The sequence below is a fragment of the Ooceraea biroi genome, chromosome 4 (assembly GCF_003672135.1).
Source record: "Ooceraea biroi isolate clonal line C1 chromosome 4, Obir_v5.4, whole genome shotgun sequence".
In the NCBI taxonomy this organism is placed as follows: domain Eukaryota; kingdom Metazoa; phylum Arthropoda; class Insecta; order Hymenoptera; family Formicidae; genus Ooceraea; species Ooceraea biroi.
The window spans coordinates 2822563-2846603 of NC_039509.1; the positions used below are offsets into that span (position 1 = coordinate 2822563).

The 24041-nt window shown below is 37.5% G+C and overlaps 3 protein-coding genes across 4 annotated transcripts; 2 read left to right on the plus strand and 1 right to left on the minus strand.

Annotated features, from left to right (window-relative positions):
• Window positions 1-11: 11 nt before the first annotated feature.
• LOC105282590 (putative uncharacterized protein DDB_G0292292) lies at window positions 12-3008 on the minus strand. The gene is made up of 4 exons (XM_011344647.3): window positions 2611-3008; window positions 2314-2493; window positions 2088-2220; window positions 12-1997 (listed from the first exon to the last, which is right to left on the minus strand). The coding sequence occupies exons 1-4, from the start codon at window positions 2644-2646 to the stop codon at window positions 229-231; spliced, it is 2118 nt and encodes a 705-aa protein (XP_011342949.1). The 5' UTR covers window positions 2647-3008; the 3' UTR covers window positions 12-228.
• A 95-nt stretch (window positions 3009-3103) lies between these two features.
• On the plus strand, window positions 3104-6195 carry LOC105282589 (protein phosphatase 1H). Of its 2 annotated transcripts, XM_011344646.3 has the most exons (7): window positions 3104-3218; window positions 3340-3715; window positions 3845-4102; window positions 4173-4390; window positions 4473-4743; window positions 4836-5095; window positions 5177-5462. In XM_011344646.3, the coding sequence occupies exons 2-7, from the start codon at window positions 3530-3532 to the stop codon at window positions 5460-5462; spliced, it is 1479 nt and encodes a 492-aa protein (XP_011342948.1). In that variant the 5' UTR covers window positions 3104-3218; window positions 3340-3529. The 2 variants fall into 2 exon arrangements, with proteins under 2 accessions (XP_011342948.1, XP_026824786.1); XM_026968985.1 differs by lacking the exon at window positions 3104-3218 and having other exon boundaries at window positions 3530-3715; window positions 5177-6195.
• A 9321-nt stretch (window positions 6196-15516) lies between these two features.
• Window positions 15517-16231, plus strand: LOC105282588 (probable salivary secreted peptide). The gene is made up of 2 exons (XM_011344645.1): window positions 15517-16013; window positions 16097-16231. The coding sequence occupies exon 1, from the start codon at window positions 15581-15583 to the stop codon at window positions 15977-15979; it is 399 nt and encodes a 132-aa protein (XP_011342947.1). The 5' UTR covers window positions 15517-15580; the 3' UTR covers window positions 15980-16013; window positions 16097-16231.
• Window positions 16232-24041: the final 7810 nt, after the last annotated feature.

A 24041-nucleotide genomic window follows, 5' to 3' on the forward strand; every position in this document is an offset into this window, starting at 1 on the left:
CAAGCATTTATTCATTAAATAATATATTTAATTATAATATTATTATAAGTAAATTATATATTTTGTTAGCAACATTTACTTTCATATCATACATAATGGGTCATATTCGGAATTCTATTTCGCTTACTAATGATAAGAGTCTTCAATTTCTCAACCAATCAGGTGGTTGTAAGCCACTTTTAGAGTTTTTATCATTGTTAGCGCGTTCTGAATCTGGGCCATTATTTATTATACCAATTGTGCGTCATTTTTTGTTTCGGTAATAACTTCTTCTGGCAGCTGAGTAACAGTACTTTCCGACACAGCAGTCTTTTGTACATCACTTATATTATCTGTGTATTCTTGAATGGAAGAAATATTTTCATCCTGCACCGAACTTTCTTTTGCATTAATATCATTACTAAAATTAACAGTTGCAGAATTATCTTGTATTGTGTCATTATTATCACTATTATTTGGCGTCGTATTATTATTATCATTAGTATTGTTATTAATATTCGCAGTCCCTACACGTTTCAGAGCCAAGTATTCCTCCACTGATCCCGTCGGAATTTTCTCAGATGCAGCACTTGTTCCATCAACTAATGCTGATTGCGAGGGCAAATTCAAATTTGGCGATTTACTCAATTTGGACAATCTCTGACGTTCTCTCAAACGTTTTCGGATCTCGGACTGTATCTTCGATTCTTTTATTACGTTTTGGACATCATCAGTTTGATAATAACGTGATGCCCAAGTTTCCGCTGAATCCGCTTTGGATTCCGTTGAATCCACAGTGGTCTGCAATGCAGGTTGCTTGTTCTCTTCTTGGGGAAGAACAATAAATTTATCTTGGCTTCTCTCATCATCGCCACTGACTATATCCATGACATCGCAGTAATCATCCAAATCAATTATTTCATCCATGTCCGCCAATCTATCCTCCTCGATTCTACTTTCTTTTGCCACTTTTTCGCATGTATTTTCTTCTTCCGCGGCAACTTTATTTTCATCAGAAGGACTTGGCTTTGACTGTTCTTTGATATCTTTATTCTTTACATCACTCGATTGTTCCGAGGCCTCGGCTATATCAATCTCTTTCAATCTTGGCGAGTCTTCAGCTGCAGAAGTTGTAACTTGCACTTTTGCATTTTGTTTTTGCGATCTTTTCTTCGACTTTTTTCGCCTCTCTGCGACATTATCCGCAGAGATTGATATCGACAATGTATTGTTCCTTATTCCTATGTTTCTTTCAGGCATTATCGTTCTTGCTTCGCTCAGATCTATTTTAGTTCCAGTCTTTGAATCGTTACGTTTTCCTGTTGCTTCTGGAGCACCCTTTTTTTCCTTCGAATCCTGTACGACGGTTGCATTCGAATTTGCCGCATTTTCGTCAGAATTGTTTGCAGCTTTTTCAGTTTCAGCCGTTGCACGTAAATTCTCCAACTGTTTATTTATTCGTGCTCCATCCAGATCTTCCTTGTCGCTGTCACTGGACAATAACTCGACAACCGGTGTAGGTTGAACTACTAAAACGACATCTTCGTCATCACCTTTGGTACTTTGCTGAGCACTAATAATTTTTTCTAACTGCTTGCGACAGTTCTCTTTTGCTTTAGCGTCATCTTGAGACGTCGCGATATTATTTTCCACCGTTTGACCATTACTTTGCGATGGATTGCTGGATGGAATTATGTCTTCCTCTTTTCGTATTAGAGCTCTTATTGCTCGAGCTCGCATTTCCAATTCCAGCAAATCCAGCAAACTGTCTCCTTCTTTCCCTTTGTCCTTATCATCCTCCTTCTTTATTTTAATATCTTTATTCTTATCATTAACCTCAGTTTTTATATTGCATTTCGCTTTAATATTAGACTTGTCCGAATTGTTCTTCTTATTAATCTGTGCTTTTCTCTTAGTTTTTGTTTTATCCCTTTTTACCTTCCCCTTTCCATTTTCCTTTTTAGACACATCATCATCCGTCCATTCTTCCGTATCAGAAATAATTTCCAGGGAAGGGCCTGTAATGGAAAATATTATAAATGGAGATAGTATGATTCTTGATAAACCGTAATTCATAAATGTGTTGCGATATGTAACGAATGGTTTACCTGAATCATCTGATTCGCTCGTATCTGAAGACTCCAGCATAGGTTTGCCATTTAATATGGATATTATTCGAGCTTTAGACATACCATTGAGTTCACTCGCACACCATTCTTCCAGCTCATTTAAGTCCATTTGCTGCGTAAACAATAATGCATATTATTTGCACTTAAACTGAATTATTTCTGTGCAAAAATTGTCATCGGCTTCGACTTTTATGTCTCAACTCACTTTTAGAACCTGAGGCAGCATCATACGTATCTTCTCTGGTTTGACTGATTTAAAAAGTTGACAAGCAAGTTCCTTACGATTAGACAAATAATCCTTAATTGGTTTTAAATCTCTCGCGTCAATCTCTTCTTCATCCGATGACAGTGATGAGGATGTACAAGAAGATAGGTTATCATGTTCCTATTGGATGAAATTGTTCATGATATAAAGATTGTATTATATAAGAAAATAAGAATATAATTTCAAAATGTCTCTAGCTTAAAACGATGTACTAAAATATAAATTATTGATAGTTACCTTATTACTGCGTATGCTGTTCTTAGTTTTAGACATATTTATATATGTAGCGATCTTCTTACTCTCTGAGCGGAAAACAACATTAATTCAGAAACAAACTGAATTAATTCTAATGGAAGAAGCTACACAGACAAGTGCAATTAGTCAAAATTGCAAATTTAAGAACATATGATCGCTTGATGATAACCTATGACATATTTAGGTTAGGATGGCCACTGTATTGCAATACAGAACCAAATTTCAATTATTTTCTTTTCCAGAGAGCTATTGTATTCCACTTTCCAAGTGCAACGTGATTATTAATTAATTCATTTCACACACACACAATTCACACGCACAATATTCGTCAATCGCGTCAACTTTGTTTACTGTTATGTTTATTTTTCGCGACTGCGATTCTAGAGATACTACACGTGCCACCACACGGTGCTCTCGGCAGCAACAGCATCGAGTTCCGCAGAGAAATCAATAAAATTTACGTGCATCACGTGCAGATGTCGTTAGGTGAACGTGCCGAGACTCGTGTCACATTATAACCTTTAGTTGACAACTGTTTGTCAACAAGATGACACTAATCGAGTAAAAATCATGCTGGACATTCAATTACAGTGAGTACTATTGTGTATTAGAGAGATAAAATTGTCGCCTAACAGGGGCAGATGTCATCGCACACCTATGAGTGATCGGTGGACGTATTGGAGCTTTAACAGGGATTTTATCTTTTGACAGATAACCAAGTTTTTAATGATAAGTGAAGCAATCTCGATTCTGAAACCTACACATATCGTTGAATCGCGTGAAAAAATGTGTACTTATGGGACATCGGCACTGGATTGAGAACGATGAGGTATAATGCGTGATACCATCTGTCAAACTGAAGTGTCAATTGTAATCTCCTGTATGAGTTAACGGAAGCAAAATGTTGAATCGCTTCAAGTCAGTATTAATGAGTGCTGTAGGCGCAAGTGAGCTTGGCCTACAGTACCCCAATGACGCCGACAATGATGTGATGTCCGATTACATTAACTCTAATTATGTCGTGGAAGTGGAGAACAAACCTTACAGCCGCCCGAGTTTTCTTGGCCTGACATCTGAGGAGACGCAGGTAGGACCTATTGGATTCCTTGAAGTAACCCATTAAATTGTTTCGTTATTAACTTCTCGAGATTTGAATAACAATGGCACATTTTAACTGTAACATTTGTTTAAAAATGTTAATTGTATGTTTGCGTAGGTGAGCGCGGATCACAGAGTAAGACCTATCATAGTTCCGAGGGACCTTAGCCGCTTGCCTTGGTGCGCCGGTTACGCTGAATGCATAAATGCTGGGAAAAGTACGTGGAACGAGGATCAGGCTTCCGCAACGCGCGGGGATTTAAAATTGCCAGACGTCAATGTTACACTGCCCTACGTTCTATTTTCCATGTTCGATGGCCATGCAGGGTACCAGGTTGCTCTCACAGCAAGATTGCATCTACATAGGATAATTCTCGTACGTATTATTACTTTCCGGATAATTATTGCCCGAGGAGTAATTTATTTTTCAAATTATTTGAAAGCAGGAAAGATTGCTGGCCATACCGGGTAATATGCTACTGAACGAAGATGAAAATGAGCTGATAAAGGGAAGAGATCTAGTTACGGGTGCTATAGAACTGGCGTACAGACAAATGGATCAAATGGTGGAGATGCAGGCTCAAAATGGTGGTGGCGGTTGTACAGCTATCACGATTCTGTTTCTTAACGGAAGGCTGTACGCTGCGGGCGCTGGCGATTCCAGGTTTTATTGTAATTTACAACGTGCTTTTAACAAAATTAAGAATTTATCTAATTGTTTCCCCCCTCCCCCCTCAAATGATTAGGGCTGTGCTAGTCTTGGGAGAGGAACAACGTGCTCTTACCAGAGATCACACTCCAGACTCCGAGTCGAATCGCGTCAGAGCTTTAGGCTTCCTACGCAGCAACGAGTTGCTCAAGGGTCACTTCACCCCGTTGGAATTTCGAAAGCGACCGTTGCAGAAGGAACTGGGATCCATGGTTTTGTACCGAGAACCCTTCATGACGGGTTGGGCGTACAAAACCCTGACGCATCCGGACCTGAAGCTACCGCTCATTTCAGGACACGGGAAGAGGGTACGCTGTCATTGTCAACTTGCATGAGCCTTTAAATCTCAGACCACTTGTATTTACAACATTGTGACCGAGAGATCGCTTGTAACACGCAGAGCAGGGTAATGGGAACGATCGGTGTGACGCGCGGCTTCGGAGATCACGGCTTAAAGGCTGCTAATACCGGCGTCAATATCAAACCATTCCTATCGTCTCAACCTGAAGTACAGTCTCTAGACTTGGACAGTTGTAATCTCACCGAGAGAGACTGCATCATCGTCGCTACGGACGGCCTCTGGGACGTGGTATCGGACAGGACAGCGGCGACGATACTTAGAAAAACGCTTGCGCCTGATACACCATCATTAGAATACAGGTATTGTAAGCCATTCGTGCACGAAAAGATGGATGGACTCGAACGATGACGAGGTATGAATGCGTATCCTTCGTTTCGCAGACTGACAATGGGTGCTCAAGAATTGGTGCAAGCGGCGAGGGGACGATTAATCGGTAGGGTGTGGATGGGGAAGTCTGAAAATTCTGATGAGACAGATGAGAAATCCTCACCTATAGCGTCTGTGGATGACATTAGTGTGTTGGTAGTACCTTTGTATCCTTATTTATGCGAACACAAACAGTGGCTGAAAACGACGCAGCAGGAGCGGAAGTACGCTGCGGATTCCCTAACAACGATATCCTTCGATTACGGCGTGACTAACAAATCAGCCGACAATCCTGCATAATGTATCATTGACTGTTCGATTAGATAACTCGGATGTGAAATAGGTTCGTGAATATTATTTCGAGATATCGAGCAGCTAACAAGTTACATTTATCCGCATTATTACGATAATCTACATCATACATTCGTGCTTATTATCATTTAGTCTTAGAATGATTAGTGATATATATTTGAGTGCACACCATCGTCGTAAACGTATATATTTCGTAATTCTTTTTGTCGGAATGATGAATTGTTGCATTGCCATTGTATGTATCTGCATGTATATTAATTATATAAAAAATGGGCTATGTTCTTATTATTTAAACAAACATTCCATTTTAACGTATTTTATGTAATGCGAATATTCACGATATTTCGAAACGTTTGATATGTATAAAAGGGCTCCAACCTCTGAATTGTTACTAATACGTGATTAGTATGAAAATTGTACACATTGTAATATTAAGAGATTAATATTTTTGTATTGCTTTGTGAGGCAAGCACGTGTTACCATTCGATATTGTGAGTGCATTATGATGTTTCGTCACATTTTTATCTTTGTGTTAAAAATATTAATCCTGCGCGGCTGCGAGAATCACAACATAACATATGTATACACTGGATATATGCAAGTATATAAATATAAATATATATATATATATATATATATATATATATCTAACTAGAATATTGAGAACTCTGTAATAAAACTAAAGTAAAATTCCAAATAAATATAATCAATTGATAATAGTTAATTTATCATAATATCGTTAATTGTTTGTCTTTAATTAATCACGATTATTGTGCTTGCGCACGCGTTGGTAGATTTTGTGATCGTTGTGCGCAGTGCAATTGATAATTAATATAATTATTAATATGATTAATATATGTGAAAATTCACTCACCAAAATAATCACTGGAATAACCTCAGAATCGACTATGTTCTATTGTAGTCAGTTCTGAAACAGAAAAATCATTTTGCTGATTAAATTCCGAAAGCAGACTGATTGTGAGCAAATAAGACTGAAAACATAAATATGTTAATCCTTTGCAATCTTGATTTGGTAATTAAGTCAATCTGGCAAGTAATCTGTAAATTTACCTTCGAGTAGATTCTGCTCGGCTCCAGTCGAATTTTGTAGCATTTCTGCCACCAGAATTGCGGTCACTGCTGGTCGACTTCTACTGATCGTGAGTCTGGAAAAGAAATAATTTTTTTCATTAAATTTGCTGTTGTACAGTATCGTTTGCATTTTATTTTATAACTTATTCATAATAATAACATAAAAAATATGGAAATATAATCTTTATCATCCTTTATAAGTTTTATATATTTTATGTTTTAGCGTTCACTTTTTGTATATGATATGTTTTTATAAAATATTAATTTATATAATAAATATTGTTTTACTTTTATCTTTATTATTATATGATGTATTTAATTTAATTTGATTTGAAATAAATTTAATTTGAAATAAATAATACAAGACAAATTTATTTTATGTCTGAAACGGCCATATTTTATTCTCATGCCTGAAATTAATAATTTCATTACTCATAATCTTTTTATTTTTTGCATCATCTTTCCAAATAATATTGTAGAGAAGCTATTAAGCTAGTTAAGTGTAATATAATAAATTCAGGTTTTATGGTTAAATGTAAATCAATGATGTCATTAAGAACCTTCTCAAGTCTACCAAGACCCCATTTCATAGTGAAGCTATAAAAAAATCGCCTGCTACTCATTTTTTTCTTTATAAATCTTTCACAAAAAATAATGTACTTTAGCATGCAAATAAATTAAAAAATGTTTAGAGAGGTGTCGTCTCCAAAAAGAGAATATAATAATAAGAGAATAAAATGAATCCATTACTTTCAAAGCAGACACACGCGCAAAATCTGAGTCCACCAGTTGAGCTTCACCATAAGTGGGTTGGTCTTTTGTACGATGTTAAATTGTGAACTTTTGGGATGCGCGTTGCGGGTACGCACGTAGACACGTTTTATACGTTTACGAGAGCAAGTGCATTTTCTCGTTGCACAGCTGGCACGCATATAGCCTGACTCAACAGCTAACTCTCATAAATTTAATTACAAAGCGTAACCGAAATAGAAAACTAGTCTCTCGTTTTACTGGGTAAAATTATAAATTAATCTTGCCGCTATAATGTTCTCGAAAGTTACATCGTTTATCGGTAAATTCTACGAACTATAAATTATCAGCGAGCACAGTATCATTATCGCTTACGATATCTGAAGATACATCTCTATCAGATATACCTGTAAGTCAACAAACAATTGGATAATATCATTATATAATAATATACTTAATACTCATCGTATTCTAAGATATTTTAGTATACCGAGATAAATATATCATCGATTTTTTATCTCTAAGATTGGATAAAAAGTCATTTCCAAGTATGAATTAAATTTCCGCGAAACTTATAAAAGGCAAACAATTAACTTTTAATTCAGGAATTTTCGAGCTGTTTAATGTCACTCATTTTATCATGATAAAAATAATTAGAAGAGTGTTGTTGGTACATCGCACTTCATTAACGTGAAAGAGCGAGTGAAATATGAGCAGAATACCTGGTGGCGCGATGTTTTGTTCCATTACGGATTAAACGGTCGGAGGAGCTGAAAGACGTTACGCAGCAAATTCCTGTCGACCGACGGCGATGAAGTCGGAGATGAATTGTAATGCGCCATGCATTTCCGCCAACTAAGAGCGACAGCGTAAAAGGGCGCTGAGATAGAGTGTCGCAAATCACCGTACGAAAGTGCTCTCCTACGGAGGTATAGACGAGCGTTGTGAAAACCAAACCCAGCCTGACAGCTCCCCGTTGACCCACCATCGTACAATTTTCTAAAAATTGCCGTGCGCTGAGCCAACGGCTATCGAATCTCAACTTTTTCTCTATATACACACTCTATACTCTATAATATATGTATATGCATCGTTGTTTTAAGCTCCTGATTTGACTCGATAGCGATACGAAATAAAATGTCTACATTTTTGTATTTATGTATAGATATCTGTATCAATTTTTATCTATATAGTTGGATTTAATTTTACTCTTTGATACTTTGCACATGAAATATACAAAACAAATGTCCAAATATTTAAAAAATCATTAAAAACATTTCTCTGGAATCTTTTTATCTTTCTCTTTACTATAATAAAATTTATTTTGCATGGACAGATTTTTCACAATAAACATCATCATAAAAATCACAATAAGAATTCGTTTAGTTACTCTTAATGCAGTATTTGGAAAGATATTAATCCTTTATATTGTGATGGACGGATCGATCATTCTCGATAGCTTTATTATAGAGATCCTACATGTTATCTCAGGAACGTAATGTACGTCGGGCATTTGGTCGAAAAATGGGACGCACTACTTTTTGAATGGTCGCCCGATCGCCGATATGTTTTTCATGGCGCCGGATTATGACGGGTGATCTGTCACGGTCATCGTAACGGTAACTCCAAGGGGTTAGAAAGGGCTTAATGCCTCTCCTAGCAGGGATAGTGCAAGAAAGAGTGTGCGTGTGGAGGATGAGGAAGGAGTACGTTACACCATATCAAAATGGCCACAACTTAGGGGTCCTCTGCTACCCCGATATATCATCGTTAGAGAACTTTGGACGGCTTCCTGGTTCCAGCATTGATGGCTTCCTCCGATACGACATGATGTATCTGTTCCTTATTGCTGCGGCGTGGAAATGAGAATCGGATGCAATTTGAAAGTAAAAGTACCACATAAGCGATAACAAAGCGTTCCTCTATTTATCTATCTGTCTTCTGATTCACATTTCGGCAGGATTTATTTTTAAATTAAGAAGGGATAACTTAATGACTCTGACATGTATGTGTGTGTGTGTGTGAAAGTACTGTCAACCCTCAAGATCTTTAGAAAACCACCCTTAATTTACATCACAGACATATTCCGTAACCCATAAATGCGATTAAATTGCACTTAGAAATTAATTTATACTTAATACAAACGTTACAAAATTTCTAAACTTTAGACCTGGATATATATATCGCTACCCTTACCATTTATAACGCTCAATGACATCTCAATTTCTTTATTTGTCACATGTTGAGGTTTCGATTTTATAGATGGTTTATATTCGGCTAATTTGCATTATAATTGTAATAATCAATGTTTTTATATTGCATATTTTTTGGAATTTATATGTAATTTAAATTATACGATTGTAAGTTATTACTATGTGGCTCTCCGTTGATTTATTAGCTGTCACGTGCTTCTTGTCAACTCTCTTAGCGTGCTTGAAATGTCCGTCGGCTGGAAGCTAACACCCGGCTGCCGAACGTAATGCAACGGATAATGCGGCAAGTTTCCTACCGAGAGATTACGTGACCAGCTCTCAGTTTCGAGCCTAGGTACCGTCTGTATTACGGCGGGGTGACGCACCATACTTCTCAGGTATTCAGGCAACGAGGCTAAGTTTCCAGTTATTGCTTACGCGTTGCTAAGAAATTTCAATTTGGCATTCAAAGCAATTTGCTAGGTAAGCTCACTTGCATACTGCATCACGAGCTTTTCCTTAACGAGATATACGGGTTATTGCAAGAAAGCAAAAAGATCAGGAACGGCTGAATCAGTTCTCATTCAATGAAAATTAAACATATAAACTCCTGCAAAGTTCGTATCATTTAGCATAATGTTTGACATTAAGTCAAACGTTTGAAAGAGCGGCAAATTTTCAGAGAAAGATCAATGATTATCAGACGGTAGAATGAATCGAGCAATCAATCTCGCATTCGGAATTTCAAACTCACTATCGTACATATGTATAGCTCCATCGGACATTCAACGTGATTTAATCATATTCAGAGAAATGTAAAAGCGTCAGATTGGACTCGATCGATTAAAAGTTCGAGACTGCAGAAAATAATAAGGCACGAAGGAAGCATACAAAGCGAAAGCGTTTCTCTTGCCTTCCTCTTCTGCTCGGACTTGTGAGAGCTTTTTGCCATCATTAACTATTTTTTTTCCCCTCTGGAGATAATGGTGACCGGCTATAAAGTATGCAGATTATAAAACGGATGGCCCCAACTGATGGGGATTTCCTGAGAAATCTGTATTAACTGCGAACGGACAGATAGAATGATTATACGTGCACATCGGCGCAGGTACACGTTCGTGCATATTCACGTGCTCAGAAACGACTATACACTGAGCTAAATTAAGTTTTTCTCAACGGGTCCCTTATGCAACGTCATGCAGATAATCGCAGGCTCTTTGAAAAATACATTTCCGGACGACGTTAACGCTGTACGTGAAACGAACGTCCCCAGAAAGGAAAATGAATCAATTACTGGATAATAACTGTAAAATACTTATGAAATTAAGTATCGGCGAGTGTTTTTTCCATATTCCTCTAACGGGTTCTCTCTCTCCTCACGAGTATAATCGCGGTCGCCGAAGCTGCCAACTGAAAATAATAACGGAGATGGTGCGCCGTCACTCCGACTGTAATTATCGTCGTACATTTCAGTCGCTGCCGGCGCGCAGGATATCAACTTTTCCTAAATACATTATCTAGATTTCGCATCGGCGTTAATCTGTCCAGCGGTAAGTAATTAAATTTCCGCGAATGCCATTCCGCGGGGAGTTTATCTAGAGCGGTTATAAAAAAATTCTGACTTTTAGTTGCCAGCTTTTATCGAGGAGAGCGATGACGAGTCGGCAGATAAATCTGGCCGAGCATTTCCCATCCGCGCGCGCGTCCTTTTCGCGGGTTAATGCGCTTTCCACAGGACGAGCGTGCTCGACGTGCAACAAGCCTCGACGTATGCGTGTGCCTTCAGAGGCCCACGTTGGTTTGTGCCGACGACAGGAACGGTTATCCGATATCAAATTACCGTACGTCGAGCCAAGTTCCTCCAAGGTCTGCATGCGTACGCCAATAACTTCATCCCGCGCTGACACGACTTTTAATGGTATAATCTGTCCTGGTCGCCACTGCGACTGACCGTCTCCGATCTCTATGAATCGAGAAAAATCACGCGACTTTATTGCTAAAAACATTTCACGTGCGAAGATACAACGTACCTCGCTCTTGTGAATAAAAGACTTGTGCTAATTTGAGCGTTCGGTTTACGATTAAGCATCTTTGAAAATGATTATATATTTGGTTTTAATTATCTAATCAATTTAAATCAATTTAAAATATGAAATTGCACGAATTGTTTACTCATATAATTGCAAGTACCAGTAATTTAGATAAATCAAGAAGACATTCGATATACAGTAAAACAAAAAGTAATATTCACAATAATCGAGATAAGGCAATCGTTCGCGAGATAAGGTTGAAATTGAAATCAGTTGTACGCGGTAAATAGCGTGATATCACGATGATAAGCTATAAGACGTCATTCTTGTAAATTGGATCATCGTAGCGTTATCTCGATTTCCTTTCTTATTATCAGGTGTTCCGCAGGTTTCTACTGTCTTCATCGTGCGCGGTAAATCCTCCGTAAATTCTCCGCATGACCGATCAGTCGTCGTTGCTCGAGTGACAAATAGTTAGGCGTTACCTAAGCTAGTTACGGATCCTTCGACAAACACAGACGGACAAACGCTTCCTAATTGTACTGGGAATTGTTTACGCTACCTTGTAGTATCTTCCCACCTGGATCCGCTCATGGCTATTCCGTGTTTGCCACTTCCCCTCGTTTCTTGGACGCTTCTGCCATCTCTTCCGGAAGAATGGATAACGAAGATTTCGTAGGAGGATAGACGCCCATGGCGCTTAATTAAGTTGCTGGTGACGAGCTTTCATTAGGAGATCTGGCTTTTTTTTCTGTGCTCATCTCATGTTTCTGAGCTGATTTCTCGATGTTAAACCCATCATCGCAGGGATTACTTTCGCCAACACGGAAAACAATGGATTCGCGTATAGCGGTATGATTCGTGTATACAGTTTCGCGACATATCGGATTAATTCCTATCCGTCCCACGGTGACGTATTTTTCGGCATTTTTCACGATAGAAAATATACAGTTATTCACGCATGCATTTCCATGTTCCATTAGGCGCATAACCAACACGCTACAACGTCAGCTTCTAGTGATTAAATTTACACTCTACCATACATGTGCGTAAAAATTAGAAATGTAAAAAATATCCGTAGACTTAAAGAACACTATTCTGGTCCAGTTGTTTGTATTGTTATTTTATTTTTATGTTATTTTTGTTATGTTATTTTTAGATTGTCGATATTTTTATCACATTTTATTTTTTTGTAGTATTTTAATTGAAAACAATGTTGAATTAATCAAAAGAAATATTGATTTTGAAAACACATATATCATCTTTACAAACGCCGATTCTAAGGAAGGAAGAGTCAGAAAACTGTTGTTTCCGCATTTATGATTCATCTATTTTCTCGAATAATGCTGGATAGGTGCCTGGATTCAGAATGACGTTATTTTTGGGCAATTGGCGGATTGTACAAATAAAAAGAGTATCCGCTAGGATCATTTTGTCAAAGAGCCAAATGCAACCGCAGAGTGTTGTACCAACAATGCAACGTGTCTGAGTAAATACGCGAGCGTCGTTAAATATTTGAACATCCACCATGCGAGTGTGTAAACGCGGCCTTGCGTTATGATATGTATCATTAACTCTACGTTTACATGCGCAAATCTGTCGCACAAACTATACGGCACCATGAAGAGCTCGTCTCTCTACGTTCGCGAATATTTTACAATCAGGATCCCGTGTATAATGTCAAGACCTCGACGAGAGATTCTCAAGTTTTCCCCTGAGCGGCACTCATACACTAGCAAAGACGCTTCGTGAGAAGATAAGCGTCGCGCGAACGTTACATTCGGATGTTGCGACGCGTCCGCTTCTCTAGCTCATCCCCTTGGTATGTCTGGGTACATCGTTGTCGCAACGATACATCGATTTACTGCGGTTTTACTACGGCCGCGCCGTGGTTGTTCGTTTTAACGATGTATAAAAGCAGCGACGTATATACGTTATAAAGCGTATGAAGAAAATATACAGCATCGATCGATACGATGCGTGCGCGAGATAGTACTCTTTGCTATCGAGTTGAATCGTATCGACGCGAATCAGTTTGAGAACGTTACCATTTTAGGAAAATAGTCTATGATACACGGAATGGAAAAGCAACAAGATATAGCAAAACCTCCGAAAGCTTTCCCGGTATGCATAAAAAAGCAATTAAATAAGATCAATGTAAGATGTCACCAAGAATGTTGATGTGATGGTCCTTTATATCACTTATGCGACAATTAATATTGTATCAAATTAATACAACGTTATTAAACTTGCTGACAATCTGCAATAGACGCGTGGAAACTATAATTTCATTGTAAGCGTAGGATTAAATGAGAAACGAAGAGGGAACTTTTAAATTGGCACAGATCTGTCGCTGGATAGATTGTAGAACAGGTGCAGCAGCAGCAGTAGCAGTAGCAATGCGTAAAACCGATGCTGGTATTTTCAGAGAAAAAATATCGCTTGTTTAACACCCCGGACTCAGCCCCACGAGGCCGATACGAGACGAATTATTGTGCAGCGCCAATCTACAAGGATTACTCACGCCCACGAAGAGCCACCGGGACATCGTTCGATAACTTTACGGCGGTGCACGTCGTCCCTTTGAAAAGCGCATCGAAAGCGTCATTGCACCTTGAGCTTGCGGATTAGATGAGTTGCTCCGTTCATGCACCGGATTACTATCAAGAATTTCGATTTCAAAAGCTGCTCACGCCGTAATTTTCGCTTCTGAACACTGGATAAATGAAGAGCTTTTTTATCGGATTGCAGGAAGAACAATTTGAGCATCATAAAATATGAATATTGACATGATACTTGGATCAATTTTTGACGAAGACGATCGTAATATCAACTGCTTTAATTACTTAATTAATAGTCTAATGAGGAAATTATTAATACGTGATATTGTATGCGTTCTAACGCTTACTGAATTTCCCTCTAATAATATAACCGCGACATTTATGTGATATGTAACAAGCTTTCAAAAATTTCAAGTTTTTAATTAATTCAAAAAATCTTACGAGATCTCTTAATGTTTTCAATAGAAAAATTGTATCTTTTTTAGTTAATTGATACGGAATTTTAAAAAATCTCATGCATCTCACGAAAATGTCAATCCTACTTAATAGTCTGATTGTGAGTCACATTGAGGAGCGGCAAAATAATAAAAACTCTTATTAGAGTAACCGAAAAATGATATAAATAATAAAAGAAGAGAATATGTATTCGAAATGTCAATAAACTGTAGACGAAGATAAATTTAATAATGGCGAATAAACGGAAAATTTGATGCAAAAGTTTTTATTTTATCAATAATTTAATCTTATCACCTCGAACGCGCAGATTCTATATATATAGGTAAGCATATATTATGTAACTGTTATATTATGTAGTTGCCATCAAGATTCTATAAACCAAAACTACCATAAGTCAAAATGCCTGATAATATATATATATATATTACAAAGAGAAATTAGGCATTGAAAACTGCAATATTATACATAGCGCAATCTTTTGCGTATCAATAATCAATAACAAGTTGACACCACATGCTTCATTAATTATCTTTCAATAGCGAGATAATGATTCATTACTTGTCTTCTTTTATTCTAAAATCTTTTATCCTAGAATTTGGATTTATTATCAATGAAAATAATACCTTTCTGGAAAAAGACAAAAATAAAATAATAAGTTGTAAGTAAAAATTATTAATAGTACTATTAAGAAATTATTATGGTAGTTGAGACAACGATATTGTCTATGATCTTGTTATCTTGGTATATGTATATATAGATCTTAATAGAAATTTCAAGATTTTATTATATGCAATTTAATATCACTCTCTTTGCGTCATGTCACATTTGTATTGATCACCTCTTCTTCGCAGAACGTAACTTTCCAGAACACGATGACACATCAGCGAAACAATCATGATAAGATGAGAAATGAGAGATAAGCGATTATTGCGTGTATTTAAACACCGGTTGCCCGTTGTGCCGACAGAGCAACTCGAGTAGTCATCCTGCAGTGATATCGGTTTTCGAGTGTGAAATAAGCCAAAATGTCGGCACAGAAATACATGATCGGACTGGCCTTCCTGGTCGCCGCTCTGCTGGCCATCAACGTTGTACCTGCTAGTGGCACTATCAATAATTATGCCGCCGCTAACAAATCGCACCATCTGATCGTCGGCACCAGGATGGCTGGTGACAGGCTCGTGCTCAGACAGAACGTCCAGAAGAACTCATCTTGGATGAAAGTATCCGTTGTTGAGAAGACCTTCAACACTTCAATGTGGGAACGCATCACTATGGTCAAGGCGCTGGATCAGAAGACTAATGGCAATGGCGCTTATGCCAGTCTCTTACGAGGTGGACCCGGCCACAGCAACGTCACCCTTAAGTTCAAGAGCCAGAGGGGTCACAGCATCAACTTCATCGTTGAACTCTACGCACGTTGATGAATCTTGGTGGTTGCAGCTAATATCAGGATCGGTATGATAATTTTTAGATGCAATCAGAGTGAAAAAATATAATATTTAAACTTGAAGGCTAAATATTATTCTTATATGTTTTAGACTATTTATTTCTACACCGTCACCTTCGTCAAGAAACATTAGGAAAAGAATACGGCACTTAGATACTCTTATCTGCTATATACTTCAGTATTGATATTTTGTATATATTACGAATAAATCAATATTACTGTAATATTCCTTGTGTATTTTTCTTTGAGATTTCGATATGAATATAGATCCATAGTTTTAAATCATGTATCCCAGCAAATTATTTATGCAATTATCAATATGAGGGAATATGAAGTATGGCAAGATACATTAATAACATTCTATGAAGTAAAATTTATCATTCATAAGTGTGAAATGTTTTTGCAATATAATATGGATAAAAAAAGCGTCGAAATTCGTCACTATATCTGCTATTTTTAATTATATAATATTTTAGTATTTTTATCAGATATTATGTAATATCAAGTAGAATATAAGAACATGCAAGTGCAGTAAAAGGAATCTGAAAGAAATATCGATAATAATGCAATTGGCGAAATAAAACGCGACAGTGATCAAAAATAAAAATTGCAGAAAATCCATTCGCGGATTGTGCAATAAATAAGAAATGAACTATTATATTTAAAAACTATGATACAACACAGTGCGATCTTTTACGTATCAATAATCTATGATAGATCGACTTTTTTACTTGCTTCAGTAAATATTCAATAGCAAGATAATGATCTATTATTTGTCTCCTTTTATTCTATAATAAAATTCATTTAGTCTTATCAATGTATAGATTAGCTTTTTGGAGAAGAGACAAATTTACACCTTTCTTATCTGGACTGATTCACAGCACTTTATCAGCGGAATACTTCACTTAAAAATATATACTGATGTAATAGCGCGGCTAAGTAATGATAATAGCTATGTTACGTTTTTTTGGGTGACGAACATAAAATTTAGCCCCTTCAGCGAGAAACGTTACTTGTATGTTAATTAATGAAACAAGCGTTGGATAGAAGGACGTTGAATAATGAAGAAAACTAATTGTCACTCTGAATTTTTAACAATGACCAGTAAGAATAGGAATACGATGGAAGTTCTCTGTTTAGTTAATTATCCTAACATTTCTCTCTCAATTTCCATCGCCTTCATTATGCATCTACATGTTTTTTGACTTGTATTTTTCAGTATTTATCCTTATTAATTTCAAGTGTTTAAAAATAGTCAATGCTTATATTACATTATTCTGAATCTTTAAATATTAAATAACGTGATATAATAAATGCAATATGTTCTCTGAATGTAATAATACTCTTTACACATAGATATACATAAAAGAAAATACATAGAAAGATATGTTTTTTATAATTCATTTAATATTAAATATAATTAAATCAATTTCAACATATAGTACTCTAAACCTAATAACTAATAATAATTTTTGAGAAATAAATTTATCATATATAATAAATTAATTAAATGCTCAACTCTCTGTTCTCTTAGCTCCAACGAGTACATTTGATATCAATTTTATATCTGATTAATATGTTATTCGTATTACAAAATTAAAACAAATTAAATTAATTGATTTGATGGATACAGAATAACAGAATTAACAATTTCTATTTTTAAACGTGAGCAAGATGATATTTGATATGTAATATAGTAAAAAGTAATGTAATATTCTTAAACACATATAATTTATTGTAATTCCCCGACAGTTTCCTTTTAAGAACAGTTCTTAAAATTAATCAAATAATCTAAGGACAATACAGAATTTATCTAATTTGTAATGCCGATTAGAGCTTAGTACCGTGCATTTAGTATCGATTCCCGATCAGCAGAGCGCTCTGCGCCTCGTTAAGACGACTGAAGTCGGCTTTTGCCTAGGATTTCCGCAGTATATACCCGGATAATTAATGGCAAACGCATCGTGTGGCAGTTATAAGCGACCTGTGAGAGCGTATCTTGCGTCTACCACGGTCAAGACAGGTGCCACCGGGAATGGAGGCAGTCTCGCGATTGGGATTTGTGCGTCGAATGAATAATGCGAGCGTACTAACCATCCCAACGTATACTCCTATCTATGTAAGGAGGAAAGTGAAGTCGTTCGAGTCTTTGCCTCAGTTATTCGCTGATACGTTCACATGTGCAGATAAACAGGTATGCAAGATGCGTCGAGTACGCACACAGTGCGCATGTATCGACGACTAAGGGAGGACCAGAGCTGCAGAGATGCGAGAGCGAAAGAGAGAGAGAGAGAGAGCCCTTCGTAGGCACAAACTCCTATATGTTGAAAGAGAGAGCAAGGCAAAGCTCATATCCTATCTGTAATTGTTTCCTATCTTCAATATTAATAGCAAAATGTAATTTTTCGTAAATTAGTACAGTAATAATGTCTTTTCTAATTACATGATTTATGCATACTGTATATATATTATTTATATATACATGCATAAATCATGTAATCAAAAATTCATATTTACATATACATGAAAAATATTATTGAGAGAATACAAGAGGACGCTATGTCACATATGAGTTGAAGATGCTGTTTCCAGACGCATAATCGACGATACAACCTCTCTGCGAGAATTTCACGGCTGTTACGGGCGATATTCTGTCACCGTGTATCCACCAATTGACTTAATGATCCGAGTGAATCTATTCTCGATGCAGGACCTAAGTGCATACACGAGGTAACATATTGGATGCTCACACGGTTAACAAGCATCTGAGCAAACAATCTCCAACAGCCTCGACAAAGCAGTTGTGACCCTTGCAATTGAGGAACCGTACTATTTGGAAAATTTATCGAGAAAGATCAGAATATGTTAATTCCTTCGAACAATCTTTCTTTCACATAAAATGCTTAACGAATCTGTTGAGACTATCTATTGATGTCAGCGCTTTATATTAGCGCTCACATTGCATATAATTATTTTCTATATTCATTTGATCCGTATAATAAATGTAATAATTAATAATTAAATGTAATAATTAAAAAGGAGAAAAAGTGATTGATCTATACTGATATAACTCATAATTTTGGTAAAAGTCGATGTCTCTTCATTACGAAATTTTTCTAAATACATTTTTGTATCCGTATATGTGTGTAATATGTAAAATTGTAATACAATGATACCATTAAGCGCTAAACAGTAGTGAATGTATGAATAGCATCGACAGTTGCCCATAGAAGGTACATTGAATCTGGGATGCGCAGATGTGTATGTATACACGATACACACAATAGCCCATTGCATTACAATGAATATGTTCATGTGTCATAGTTTCTAGTTTCTATTATCTCTATTACGAAATACGTATCAAATATATCGATAATTTGCTATTAACAATAATTATCGTCCAAATATCTGGGAAGGGCTTGCAATAAAAATCTTGTTTTGTGAATTGCACGAAATAAAATGGAATGATATAATTGAGATATTGACATGACATGAATAAAACAAACCTCGAAAGAGGAAAGCAGAAAAATTGTAAAAGAAGCGGGGGTCCTTTTGTACCCCGCAAGGACAAAATAAATATTACTATATTATACTAAAAAACACTCGAAATTCATCACTATATCTGCTGTTTTTAATTATATTTTCGCATTTTTATCAGATATTACGCGATATCAAATGAAATGAATAGAAGCATGACGATGCGAGCGCGGTGGAAGGAATCTGGAAGAAGTGACGATAATAACGCAATTAGCGGGCGAAGCGAAACGCGACAGCGATCCAGAATAAAAACGGATCGCGAAGAATCCACTCGCGGAATGTCTTTCTTGTATGCGCTAATCAAGCATTGGCCGCCTCTCTTCGAGGCTCCCGATAATTCCCTCTTTTTTCCTTGCCGCTTCTTCGGGACTTGAGACGGAATCCCCGCTTGGCTGGAGTTCGAGGAGATCGTCTCCAAAGAACTGTTCGGGACTACTGCGCGGGGGTACGGGAAAGCGGCGAGGAACATCTTCTATTTCCGAGGCTTACGTACAAAGTACGTTTTGCGCATGCATGCATGGCAGCACGGAGTAGGAACAACCGACTGGAAAATTGTTGTCGCTTCGTGGCGCATTCTAGCACGGGGTATCCCGTTGACTAGGAGGAACTTCAAATCGAGTTGAGGACCACTGGAAATTGGTGGCGGTATCTCAAGCTTGCGAACGACCATTTCGTTAACCTACTTATTCTACCTCCCCGTTCCAGTCGCGTTGCTCGCGGAACCACGTTGGAGTACCTAGTTTGTCCGCAGTTTCCGCTCCTGAAAACTACGCGGGGAAGGGAGGAGCGTAATTCGCGGTTCTACATGGTGTCTCTTCATTGATTACGTTTTAATGAATCTCATCGAAGGGAGAATCGACGCGGTGCAGCGGGCGCGTTCTTGATCTTTCATTTTTGATGTATAAGCGAACTTATCGGCTACTTCAGATACTCGACATACAGAGCACTTCGCTGTGTCGAGTACCGTCACGCTGTCCTAGTTCTGTCAGGAACGAAGACAGAAAATGCGCCTTATGCAAAGATATTATATTATATTTGTGGACTAGACAGAAGCATATGCAATTTTTATATGTGAAAATTGAGATCGCGACAAGGATGTACGCGTAACATCAACGTATTTGTGTTTACGACAGGACGCATGATGGAAAAGAATATCTAAAAATTATTTATATATAATTATTTAAATATTAAAAATACTTAAGTATTAAAATATTTTATTATTTAAAAATGTAAGTTATAAAATCTATTTGTTAAATATTTCTTATAAATTTCGATCTTTTTAAATTACACGTACATTTTGTAAATCATGATTTTACTTAAGGTCTCAATATCTTATTTGCCAAGAGCATAAAAGAGGCTGATGTCATTGCAAACAGTAGTCAAGTGTTTAACTATGATATTGTGAAAATACTGATAAGCTGTTTAAACATATACGTTATATGTATTATACACATACGTGTATGTGATGTGTATTGTCAATAACAGGTAAATGGTAATAATTTTTCCTAAAGAGTAACTGACATTTAATCATGATGACCGATAATACGTTTCTAGCGCCAAGAGAATAATTCTTGATGCTATAGTATTTATAGAGAGAGTGACATTATACTATATTTGACATTTGTGTCAAGATTGACACGTTTGTACGTGGAATCCATACAAAGTCTGCGCATACAGCTACTTTAGAAAAAGTTTACAACACTTCGAACTTTTCCCAGTGCGAAACAGATTCCAAACATAGCACACGTGTACATATTAACGTTATGTCGGGAACGTAAATGTAAAAACGAGGTCTAAGATGCTATATCTAGGCGCTTGAGGGCTATAAAATCGGTTTGTTCTGTGAATCGTGACATATGCGACGGTATATAAGAGAAAAAGTGTATTATTTCCGTTGTAAAATAGCATAAAAATAGGAGTGCTTATAAACGAGCGTTATATTTGTTCTTTGACGTTCATGCGAAGTACGCGCGTATTCTGATCGCGATAGACGGCTCTAGAGCTCCACTTGGAGTAGAGTCGCATCTTCCTTTATCGCGACGTCGATCGAGAAACTGAGTCATCATCGCACGTGCAGTACTTCAATACACGTGCAGCCAGATAGCACGCGTATCTCTCGCTCGTCAAATCTTTATAAATTGAAACTAACATCTCTCGCACAAACACGTAAATGCAGCAGCGTTGCGAGACTCGACTTAGGTGAGCGCTGAGATTATATAAAGTTATATAAAAGTAAAGCTCTCTGCATAAGAGTCGTTTTCATTGAAATCGAGTATGGATCCTCTCGTGCAGATTCTTGACTAAAGTTTTATGCGAGAATTCAGAGGATGCGGACCCGCAACGCTTGACCCACACAGGTCGTATATCCGATAAGCGACGAACATCTCTCTAAAAGTCGCACGTACCGTCGTCATGGAATTACGTTTTATTTTTCCATCTGCACGTTGGCCGTGATAAGGAGAGCTCGTGTCTCGTAAAACACGTATGCATAAAAAGCCCTGACTGCACCTGGGCAGCCGGCCGTAATGCAAGGGCGTAAGGACCGCGGCGTGCAAGCCATAAACCTGTCGCGCACGCGTTCGGTTATTGCTTATAAAGTTGCGCGACTGACGAGCACGGGTGTACACGAAAATCCCAGGGTTGGATGGACAACCCGATGACAGGGATCGGGCGAGAACGAATGAAAGCGTGTTTGCATGAGCATAGCGCTACAAAAGAGCCGCCCGTCAATCCGAAACCACAGTGGCCATTATCGGGCAATTTTAAACGGAACGCCGTAGTTACGACTCGCGAGCGCGCGCTTTAGATTCTGTAGTCGTCAAACAACGCAACAACATCCCACACCCCCGTTCGGCACTTGGGGTTCGTTCAAACTGAGCGTTGGTATACACGTAACAACAAAGGGATACGGCAAACGCGTTTTCCAAAAGTGTACTGCACTGCCATGACTCTAGGATTATTAAAAAATAAAAAAAAATACGATGTAAAATGCTAACAATGATCATTGTACATTGTCGTTCGCATTTGTTACTCGATTTCTCGCTTGCTGCGAAGAGAAATGTCTGATTTGCGCTAATGGAATTGCCACATTACGTAGAATGATAGCTTTGATGTCTACTACATAAAGATATAGATTTATATATGTCCTTTTCTCATTCGTATAATGTAACGGAATTGTGTATCTTAAAAGATGGCAAGACACGATGGCAAACGACGGATTTCAGTAATGGGAAGAGAAGGAATGTCATAAGTTGGCGGCATATGCTTCTTGAGGCAGTGCATGTGTAATGCAAGTCAGTCGAATCGCAAGCATTACGCAGCAACTCTCGAACGAAATGGTTCTAATGGATTGACCAACTGACTTGCGTTTTTCGTTTGAAACCTCCTGCGAGTCATTTGAAATCCCATGTAAAAGCTGATGAGTTTAAAGCGCTGTGCGTGTCAGAGTTAAATGCATTCCGCTGACAAGCCATACGCTCCTTCCTTTGTGAAATGCATTGTTACATAGCATACAAAACGTGAATTATTGCGAGTTCGTGTGTACTATGATTATCGCAATTATTCTTTTTATCATAAACTTTCACACGCGATATCCTTTTTTCGTTCACACTGTGTCCAGTTTCTTATTGGAGAAGCGTAACGTCATAACTATTCAGATATACTTCATTATTGCATTTGGGCGCTTATGATGGAAGATATACGGGACATACGTACAAGAAACGAGCAATTTTGATTAAGATGCAAAATAATTATGTTGGAATTCTTGTGAACGTTTAGGTTGCCATTCTACCACTTCAAGGACCTTTGATATCAAAGCTGCTGATTGGCCACAAATGCAAGATCAGAGTCCGAACGTCAGTAGGGTTGGCATGTGGCTCAACCGTGGGTGTCCTGTGCGGTCAGCTCGTTAACCGGTATGAACTACACATCGACTGAGTAATCTCCGTCTGCTTATATAGGAAGCGCGATTGACTAATACCCTTTGATGGTGGATTCCTTAACGGCAACGTCTAATCGCAACATCTCGCTGCAAATTGCTAATTCCGTGCCTCGGTGCGTCAAGGGAATTAATCTCGTTCTTTCTCTGTCCGTAAAAGTAGTACATTAATCAGTCATAAAGACGGAAAATCGATACTGAATACATTTTTTTTCAACGCATTTAGAACGGTGAACTATATTGCTTGTTTCTTACGAAATATTTTATTTATAGATATTTACGATTATAATTAGTGTAACTGCCAACGTTAAAATTTCATCTATAGGGATGTGAGTGGATAATTTGTCGGTATTATGTTTGCCGAATAATTGCTTAAGATGTTATTAAGCACAACGATTTTTCTCTAGACTAGAGATACGTTCGTAGCAGATAAGCGGAAAGGTACTGGGAAGAAGAATTAAAAGAAGATCAGCGTTCCGAGAGTACGCGAATTTTTCAACATCAAACATTCACAAGGGGCGGGACGGGGAACTAGGGCAACCAGTTTAAAAGCCCGGGATAC